At 40.8% G+C, this 10,771-nt stretch overlaps 1 protein-coding gene across 1 annotated transcript; it reads right to left on the bottom strand.

Annotated features, from left to right (window-relative positions):
- Positions 1–6,205: 6,205 nt before the first annotated feature.
- LOC106810714 lies at positions 6,206–10,559 on the bottom strand. Its single transcript, XM_014814148.1, has 5 exons — positions 9,594–10,559; positions 8,865–8,912; positions 7,718–8,406; positions 7,276–7,524; positions 6,206–6,478 (listed from the first exon to the last, which is right to left on the bottom strand). The coding sequence occupies exons 1-5, from the start codon at positions 10,342–10,344 to the stop codon at positions 6,206–6,208; spliced, it is 2,010 nt and encodes a 669-aa protein (XP_014669634.1). The 5' UTR covers positions 10,345–10,559.
- Positions 10,560–10,771: the final 212 nt, after the last annotated feature.

Here is a 10,771-nt window from a genome sequence, read left to right as displayed (position 1 = left end):
AAGATGTTTATGTTCAGCAGGACGAAGAAGACAGAGAACAGATACACAAACTGCACCTTTTGAATGTACGCGTATAAACCCACGTCTGTTCCTACAGCCAGCAGCGTGCATCCCGTTGCCTTGACGACGTGAAAGATGGCAGAGCGTCGCACGCGAGCATAGGCGCTCGCGTTTTGGCGACGCTCGCCCGACGTCCGGTGCGACATCGGGTTTCGGAATGCTTCCCGCCAGTCGTGGTGGAAGGTCGAGAGTTGGTTCCTTCTCGCGAGAAAGAAGAGAATGCAGGCAAAACTGTTTCCTGTCACAGTCAGTACCCAGGCTAACCACAGCGAGCTGGCGAGATCTTGATAGGCGTAGAGCTGATACTGTGTTACAATGACATGGGCGAGAATTCCAAGCAATCCCAGCAAGATGGCGGCAGAGTAGATGACAGCGCAGCATCCCTGCGGTGAGCGGGCGTCTCCCGGCGGCGTCTCTCTCACGGGCCACATCCCGAACAGCTTCATGCATCTGAGCAGAGGTCTCAGTGCGTTGTACAGGTTGTCTTCTTCTGCGGTCCCTGCCTCCACATCTCTCATCACCCGATCAACCTCCTCCTGCTGATGATGTTGTTGTTGCTGCTGCTGCTGCTGCTGGTAGTGTTGTTGCTAATAACGTTGTTGTTGTTGCTGCTGGTGGTGGTGGTGGTGGTGTTGTTGCTGATGATGTTGTTGTTGTTGTTGCTGCTGGTGGTGTTGTTGTTGTTGTTGCCGCTGCGGCTGCTGGTGTTGTTGTTGTCGTTGTTGTTGATGTTGTTGTTGTTGATGATGATGATGTAGTTGTTGTTGTTGTTGTTGTTGTTGGTGCTGATGGTGTTGTTGTTGCTGTTGCGGCTGCTGCTGCTGTTGCTGTTGCTGCTGCTGCTGCTGCTGCTCATCCCCAGTACAACTTTCCCATACTCTCATACTACGTCGCATGATGCTACAACGTGTACAATGTTAACACGAATTCTCATACGATGGGGAGCTAGTGAGATAGAGGACGGACGGTAACTCAGAAATGGTCAACGCGTGATCCCGTACGCATGCGCAGATAAGCCATCGCTACCTTTCATGTTTACCCGACGCACGGACACAAAAGGCAGTTGACACGCGCGAAATAGTTGTACTTTGGCAAATTGCTGCCTGTTTGATAATTCTCTTGCGATAATATTATAGTATTTACAAAAAGCCATTATCGCCATTAGCGCCACCTCCATTTGCTCCATTTGCTTGCCTTTGTAACACAAACATTAGAATGCATTTGTATAGCAACTGTACCAACATGGCATCGCAAATATGATGGCGTTTGTCAACATGTGTTTTAGTGTCGCTTTATCGCGTGATGCTTATAAACATGCACGCACGCATGCACGCACACGCACACACACAGACACACACGCACGCACGCACGCACACACACAGAGACGCACGCACGCACATACACACACAGACACAAGCACGCACACATGCACACACACATGCGCTGCTCTGTCGCCTGACTTTACAATTAGTTAGTAACTGTGCTTTAAAAATTAAGAAGCGGTTGTGCGGTCTCACTCGTTAAAACACACAACAGATTAAACATCCTTTTAAAATAATTCTGTATTTTTAGTTTCTCTATAAGTTACTTCACTGTATTCTTTGTTTTTCTAATATATATTTTTCTTTGTTTCTCTGCTATATTCGTTGTTTTTAGCTCATCTGACGTAGTCAGGTGCAGCTTGTAGAATCGCATGATCGTCCGTCCGTCCGTCCGTCAACAGTTGGACACAAATCTTAACCGCTCGACGTACGGTCACGATATTCGCAGGGCTGCCAACTCTCACGCATTGACCATGAGACTCACGCATTTTGACCAAATCTCACGCTCTCACGCTGATCTTACAATATCTCACGCACAGCAAAAAAATGCTGAGATATCTCACGCATGAATCTCTTCATGAATAAAACGCTGAAATATCTCACGCACAGCAAAAAAAATCTTACAATATCTGAAAACAGTCACTTTAGTATGCACCAAATTGCACAAATTGAAGTTATAAAATGTAAAATCTCTCTACCGTAGGAGGGGGAAAACCCCCTCCCCCCTCGGTCGCTTCGCTCCCTTGCATCTCACTCTCACCTATCACCCAATGTTGGCAGCCCTGATGTGGTCATTCAGCTGTAAATGTCAAGCAGCACGCTTCGCTTCTGCCAACCATGAAACATAACAAATACACGTGACCTAATCTATGACGTCACGTGAAACACTCCTATACTTACGCAGATAAGGTCTATGTCCCCCTGACCTCTGTTTGACCTAGCTCATTGAGCTATTTCTGACTAATATATATATACTTTATATAATATCAAGAGTGCATAATAGAGAAGAGTATGACACGGTTTTAACAGCGTTTTCATAGTTTTCAACTTGTAAATACTCTACCAATATGTGAATAAATATATTCAAACTTTACCTTGTTTTCGTCTATGATTCTCCCTTAATCATATGACACCACCAATTTACCTGAAAATCGTATGTGTTCTTCAAAAAAGTTATTTGAATACGACACGGTTTCCCACAGTTTTCACGCATGGACGCATGTTTTAAACTAAACTTTCTTATGGGATTAGTGTTCTATTGTCTACGACGGAACTTTGGGGGCCGCAAGGAAATATTAGCACTTGTTTCGCTTCTCGCGAGAAGCGAAGAACGCGAGATAATAACACTAAAGTTAAAACATGGCACCACGAAAGCTAGAGAAATTTATGAGAAAAGACAAACGACGGAAAAGTCCGAAAATAATCATAGCCTTAACAATCTGAGAAGTGAATGCTGTATGTGCTGTTGTCCAAGACACAAACGTCGAAAACTTGGCAGAGAAGGTTAAAACCAACGTCCGAGAAGAGCTGCACCTCGAATATGGTGATCGTGTTTTGATTCTCGATCATTTGGACAAGGCTGGTCTCACGCGCTTGCTTTCCTTGTTTATAAACATTTTTGTTACTTTATACCGTGATTGCTTCAAGAGTGAGAAATTTGCTGACCGCAAACGTAACTTTCCAGACCGCATGGCTAGGTGTAGTCGCTGGCACAATTTCTACCACTTGCGATGTAAAGCTGGGGCCTGTTATACAGATTGATATGGACCAAGAAAACCTCCCTTGTGTATGGAGTGAATTAACTAAATGCATATTTTTGCAACCAATCACAAAGCATCAGCATGAAGATTTGTCAGCTATAATACATTCGATTGCAGCTGCAACATTAAATATCCTGAGTGAAAAGGTTAAAAATAACAATGCAAACACAGAGAAGCGTGTGCAAGAAATTAGACAATTTCACGAGGAGACTGAATATGGGCTGTTTTCAGTAGCAGGTGGTTGCATTCACAGCATAAAGAAGAACTTATTCAAAACACCTCTACATCAGCGATCACGTAACAAGGCTCTACTAGACGTCTTGTTTGCATGTAAGTACCCCAAAACGAAACGAAATGCATACCATCAATTTTCTATACTTATATAATAGCTGTCAGCAAACTGTTTATTGTAGTAAATATGTTTGCCAGGTTTTATAAAAATTAAAAGGTTTCTTTATGAAAACAAGACTGATACAATACTTTTTTTTCTAGAATTTAAATCCATTATGACATCATGTTAGCTTAGCTAGTTCTTTATAACAAGTGATGACATTTATATAGTAAAGAAGATTTTACGCAGTCTAATTCACAAATATTTGTTGGACAGTTTGAATATGTACACGTAATTTGGGTACATGGATATAAGCGCTGACCGCAAATTATTACAGCAAATGTCGACAGCTCTTATATCCTTGGTCCCTAATTTGTAAATTTGAACATTGCACATCCTACGTGAACGTAACTATGGAGTACTCGTCCTTTCTATTGGCTGCTTTATATTTTATTGGATGTTGACGCGTCATGTTAAACATATATGACATTAAATGTTTGGAAGTATGAATACACTTTGAATACAGAAGTTCACTTGCAAAACTTAACACACATCATATTGCACGGTTTGTCTTGTATTTTAAAACATACATGACAAAATAATGTGTTATTAGTGAGAAAAAATATATATCTGTAACTATGGTATTTATCTTTCTCTAGGTATTAGGACTAAAATACAGAAAGAGGCAACACAAATTCCAGCTGGACTTGCCTTTAGAGACAGAGGTGGTCTGCTTGTTCCACAGCGAGTCTTCTTGCCTTGGCTGAGGCAGTTAGACAGGACAATTCGTCTGCATGCTTCAGACAGAGGGTTGGCAACATACGGACGGCAAATCATCAAGGTATAAAAAATTACCTTTAAAGCTAAACATACATAAACTTATATACATCATCTTAATGGTCCGTAGTCAACTCGACTCGTAGGTAGAGATGACGCTCCGAGTCGAGCGGTCAGCTCCGACTCGCCAGCAACTCATGAATAAGGGCACGCATGCACGCACCACACCCACAGGACGCACGACATCCGGGGAAATTAAACCAGGTTCAATGTTGGTTATCGTTTATCATGCAGTATCACCATGCCGCAATGTTAAACCAAACACAAAATCCAGCGCAAGCCTTTGGAAAACGTAAAAGATAATGTTATTAAATTAAACGTATTCATATTGCTCTCTGGCAGGCTATCAGTGGCTGTACACATCACGTACCTACCAAATGTACTGCGAGACTTAAATACAATGTTATTTAAACATGTTGTATATATATATAAGCTAATATAATATTTATATATACCACGTGCAACATAATCACAAATTTACAACTTACACCAAACAAGTTTCGAACGTTGCGGCGTGTAAGACAAAAAATAATCCACATTGGCGCGTCAAGTCGAGCTGACGCCATCTTTCTGGTGATCATTCTCGAGCTGACCGCACCCACTCGGTAAACGTTGCCAGAATGCGAGCGAGTTGGCGGGTGGGTTGAAGTTGACGCAGTGCCCCCAATCTTAATCATTGCATGCATGAATAAAGTGGCACATCCCTGTAACCCAGCAATGCAGGGATGCTTAGGTTATCATGAACATACAACCTTTACGGGAGTGTTTGGTAGCTAATACCACTCAATTTCGTCCTGCGTACGACCTCTCAGTCTAGAAACACAGACTCTCGACGCACTGCCATTGACTCTCTATGGAGAAATAGAAATAAGGTCGGACATGTCTCCCAAGAAATCAATGACACAAGGCTTAAAGCAAAACTGCAATCGTAGCAGGTCCCAAGTTTTGCCAGGCCAAACAGCGCTATTCCTACTTGAGGTTAGGATCGAGTAAAGACTGTACAAATTAAAGAATAAAATAAGACGTCAAGAAATGTCTCCAACGTATAAGTGACAGGTTCTCCAAGCTTTCATTATAGCATGGCGGGGCGCTTGTACGGTCCTATTTTCACTTTTAGCATTTCTAGCTAAATTAGCATGGCGACTATGATATTGAAGTGCGGGTGCATTTAGGATGGCCGGGCTGCGACGAATAGCCTGGCGGGCGGCCGAATTGCCGATTCCAACCGTATAGCTTTGGATGAAAATGAGCAGACGTGATTGCTAGAAACTTAGGACACGCATTATTAGCAACAGCTAATACTATAAATTTAAGCAATATAAAGAAAATATTAAGCAGAACATAAACAAATGTTACAGAACAAATAAATGCAGAAACAAATAAAATACAAAGAAATACATAACGCAGAGGAAAATAAAAACGATATGGCGTTCGAACGAGGTACCTTACGATCACGAAGCGAACGCTCTGGCGTTGACCCACTGAGGTAGATACTAAATTCGTAGATATAAAAATCAGTTAACCCTAACCCTAACCTTAACCATAACCCTAACCCGAATCATAACCCTAACCCTAACCTAATTAACCTAATTCTAAAATAAAACAAAATTAGCCAAAAATAATAAGAAATAAAATGTGAAAACGTGTCCTAAACATTTTCTAGCCAATCACGTTGCTCAATCTTTCTTCCATAGCTATACGGTTTGGGAATCGCAAATTTGCTGGCGGGCCGCCAGGCTATAAGTGCTCTTGGAGAACCCTGATATACTCAGGGTTCGAAAAAAAAATGTGCAGTACCCGTTTACTGATTAATTTCAATAATTTTTTTAAAATTGTGTTAATATCATATTACAACTAAGAATTGAATGTGCATTTAACTCATAGGCTACCTAAACTTATAAATCCTTCTCTGCAACAATTTTGAAAGTAAATGCACCTTTTAGGGTTCTGTGCCAGTTCTCGAAGTAAGCGTATCCAGTCACGATGTTATCTAGAACCTCGCACCTCTGTGAAGTAACCTTTGCATGAGATAGCAAACCCCTCTCAAACAACAAATTGCAGGCTGTCAGGTACTTGACTGTTGCCAGAACATTGATTGCATCAATGGGTTGCTGTACAGTGTGTTCCGGTTGAGCGTACGTTTTAAGCTCAGCTAGCACATGTTCTTGCTGAAAATGCACATGGACTTTTACAGAATGTTTCATTTTAGAGATAAAAGTGTTAAAGCTCAAGTTTCAAGTTTGCGTAGAAGTTGTTTTTAAGATTGGGAATCTGGGGGATGTGCGCGCTGAAAATAAAACCAATGTGTCCAAGCGAACAATGCGAATAAAACAATCAGTGCACACAGCAACAACTCATGTAAACTCAGTTGCGCGATCTACAGCCGCTCATCTGTTCGACCCGTACACAACGTGTGCGCCATTGGCATTTCTGGTAACGACTTACAGATGGGAAATTACTATTGTTTGCATTAGGCCAAAACAAAATATAGATGTGGTTAGCATTCCATGCAGAAGAAAATAGGGTAGGTAGGGAAAACATTTTATTTTATGGAAACATTTTATTTACGAACCATGTCCGAAAGATGTGCGTTGTGCCTATTGAAGCAGGAACTGTCCAATTCATATTTTTTAATGTTTTTTTAAATTTTTTAAATTTTTTTCTTACTTTAAAGGAAATTGACAATAACATGTTTAGGGTCGGTCGGGAAACGGTAACCACACCTATATTTTGTTTTGGCCTTACATAGGACCTGTCTGAGGGCGACGACTTGCACATAATGCCGGCTTATAAATGACGACTTAGGCAGGGCTAGTCCAATGGATTTGCTATGAGAGAAAATCGGGACTTTCATGACGACTTATGCGAATTGACGAGTTAGACAATGACTACATGCCAATGATACAAGGACGACATGCGAGTTTTACTGTACTGCGAAACTTACTTTATATACTAGTACTAGTACCTGCATAATTTTAGCTGGTTTGACGTTCAGTTTGGTCCATGCGTCTCTCACGATAAAACTTTGTTGTAGGCCTGGTACCATTCGAAGACAGTTCTTGTCTCGTCGCTCTACTTCCCGTGCGTACATATCCTGCACTGCTTGCCATCCAAACGGTACCAATCGGGTGCCATGTTCAGCGGGTTGGACTGACATAAAATCTCTCGTGCCTTGTGGTCGTGAGTTATGTAGTGCATTCACCATGTTCTTGAGCTGAATGCCGAAAGATATCATTTTATACTGCATGACACTAAAGCAAAATCCCGAATAAGCTGTGAGGACATAGAAGATAATTCTTGTTACCATTTCATGCTAAAGGATTTCTGTAATGTATAATGTTATACCACACAATAATCATAATAGTAAAAATGCTGTGTATTTGTTAAAGTCATTAATTATTTCACACCTGGTGAGAAGGGCATATCACGAAATGCACTTTCACTTGCGGTCTGTATGGATTAGTGAACCAAGGCTGAATGTCATATGGCTGTTGGTAGGGTCCTCTCTTGCCCGTAGTTAGTAACTTGACAGTGGCGAGGTTTGTGCTGGCACCGTCAAAGACAACACCGGAAACATGAAACCCGTGTGCTTCGAAAATTCTCATTGTTTCGAGAAGAGTTGCTGTTGTCAACCTGGTGTCTAAAGCAGACTCAGTAGCATAGTAGGGTCCGATGACATCAAACGAAGAAGTTAGGTCACGCCACAGGAATTGTAAGATGTTTTGTGCTGGTGATACTTTTTGTTGAGGGTCCAAGGTCTGGTAGATGTCATGAAGACTTGTTAGTTCGTTATGCGTTAGTGCCAATCCATACATCTCGTGATTTTTGCTGTTCCACATGATTTTTCCTATAACCTTCACTTCATCCAATATCAGTACACCTTCTCCCATAGGCTTGGGTTTCTCCTGGAGCACAGCTTCGTTTTGCATTTGACGATACACAATTGCCGCGGCTTTCAAATTTGATTGGGACGGACCACTATGCTCAAAAGCGTCCTGCATTTTCCTTTGGATGCTTCTGATAGATGGCAGTTGTAGGATTTGCAGTTTTGTCAATGCTTTGTAGGTAGTTGGACTCCTAGAGAATATTGCAAGAGCTGCAAAAACAAAGCATTCACACTTTTAATGAGTGCTATATTTTTTTACAGATGACTGTTCAACAAGTGTCCAGCTTGTCTGCAATACAGGATCTCTTCATTAAAGGGGCGAAGTATGCCTGTCGGATGAAAGGACTGAAACCGAGGATACCAACACTGCAGAAGATGCACACTTTGTGGCAGCAAAAGATAGTTCATGCACGTGTGAATGAGTTCATTACAGCACATCAGCTGCGGGAAGCTGAGCAGCAGGGTTTGCCCCTAACACGTGGTGGGTTTACATTGCGCGATGACCTGTACAGCATTGCTTCTAACTCTAAATAATGCATTAGTGAACATGTAAATAGAGTTTTGTCCTGCCTCTAAACATTTGCACTATTTTTCCTAGCATGCTTGTAAAACTAGGGCTACATATTACGTTGAACAGCCAGTAAAAAATTATAAAAGTAGTGGCTCACCTATTCTGTATGAAACTGCTGTCCAGACATTACGTTTACTGCCAGTACCTGAAAAGAGTTGTAATAATATAACTTATCATTTAAACAATCAGTTAAAATTATAACATTATTTGCACAGTTCTTGTAAGGTGCAAATAAATTCAAGAGAATTATACCTTATTCACATTACTTATGTAAAGTCACTGTCACTAGTGGAATGAATTTGTTTACAGACCAACGATTGAATTTGTACTCGTGATGTCTGACATGTTGGTTGTATCAGTATTTCAGCAATACGTATTGTAAAACTGACATAACTTAATTTAGTAACTTTAGAAGTGTAGCTAAGAACGTTTGCCTCAGATAAAAATATTAACGTAAAAAATGTTAACGTTAAAATGGAATAGAAAACGTTATGTTTCAAATAAAAATGTATAATTGTTATTAAAATGTTGTGAGAAAATGTTGAGCATTCAGTTCATTTTACTTCAACTATGACAGCATTTTATTATTTTATTATTTCAAGTGCTTGCAAATTTTTACTGAGTTAATAACTGTTTTATAGTAAACTAAAATACCATGAAATCAATATGAAATAAATTCCTTGAACGATATTTTTACAATTTTGTTTAATTTATTTCCTATGTCAGCACATTAAAATACTGGTGCCAAATTTTGTTTTGTTTTACAAATGAGTAATTGACAATTTGTTGTTGAGTTAATGCTTACATAACTTTTGATGATACTTACGATTTCTTTCTTGATCTGCTTTCCAAGCTTCCTGCATTGCAGTTACCACGTCCTGGTTAGTTTCTTTCTGTGTGTCGCAGACGAATTGCTTGAACGCCTTTTGACCTTGTTTTGTTTTTGATAGAAAGTTCATTGCGGTGCCAAGCTCCATGCTCTGCTCATCGTTAAGCAAGATTGAGTGCTGCTGTAACTTGTGCTCCAAATTCTTCTGTTTTTTTAGTGTTTTGCTTTGCCGTACCCTGGTCAAGCTTTTTCGGGTTTTTTTGCTGGCTGGAGAGAGAGCACTCAGTGGGCACCTCGAAGTGTAGTGGCGTCGCCTTTTCTTAGCAGATGTTGACACGTTTGCAGCTACTTTGTCAGCATGCCGCAACCTTTTCATCATAACAGCACACTTGCGGCACATTTGGTGTTTGCGGGCATATGGTTTCATGATTTTTTGACATTTCTTTGAAATGAAATGGGTGTAAGGAAAGTCCACCTGTTGGCACAACGTGAGTTTGTATCGAATATTAGTCGAGAGCTGTTTGAAAGTTGTAATATCTAGTCCGAGACACGGATGAAACCACAGTTTGGATAGCATGGCTCTTAACGACTTAACACAAAACTTGTTGTTTTTTACACACTCACTTTCTTCGCTCTTTGTCTGCAAAACACGAAGTTGCATGTTCCCGTTACCACTTATCGCTAAGACGATAGAGTTCATCGGCCCACCTCTCCGTTCGGGAAGGTCCATGGCTTTTGGTGCTACCATGAGCCACCACCCACTCTCTTTCTCGAAGCAGTCGTATGTGGTGAGTGCAACATTTTCCTGTTTGCAATAGTTATCAATTGAAGTGGTTATTGCAGTGAACAGTTCAGGTTTTGGAACTGACTCTAAATCTAGTGGTGATAGTTTTAACTTCTTTGCAGCAGTTTTCGAATAACCAGCTATTACTTTCCTTTTTACTGCCAGTCTAGGTGATCGTCGTTGTGATGTTGACTCTGTTTCGATAGTGGTTATTTGCAGTGAGCATTCAGGTTTTGGAACTGACTCTAAATCCTGCGGTGATAGTTTTAACTTCTTTGAAGTGGTTTTTTCGTTCACGTTGCTATTAATTTCCTTTTTACTGCCAGTCTAGGTGATCGTCGTGGTGATGTTGACAATGTTTTGATAGATTTAGGTGTGTTTACCAGCTGCT

The sequence above is a fragment of the Priapulus caudatus genome, unplaced genomic scaffold, assembly GCF_000485595.1.
Source record: "Priapulus caudatus unplaced genomic scaffold, Priapulus_caudatus-5.0.1 Scaffold466, whole genome shotgun sequence".
NCBI lineage: Eukaryota > Metazoa > Priapulida > Priapulimorpha > Priapulimorphida > Priapulidae > Priapulus > Priapulus caudatus.
The sequence above is the reverse complement of the archived record's forward strand: the minus strand, read 5'-3'. Positions and strand labels throughout refer to the sequence as shown.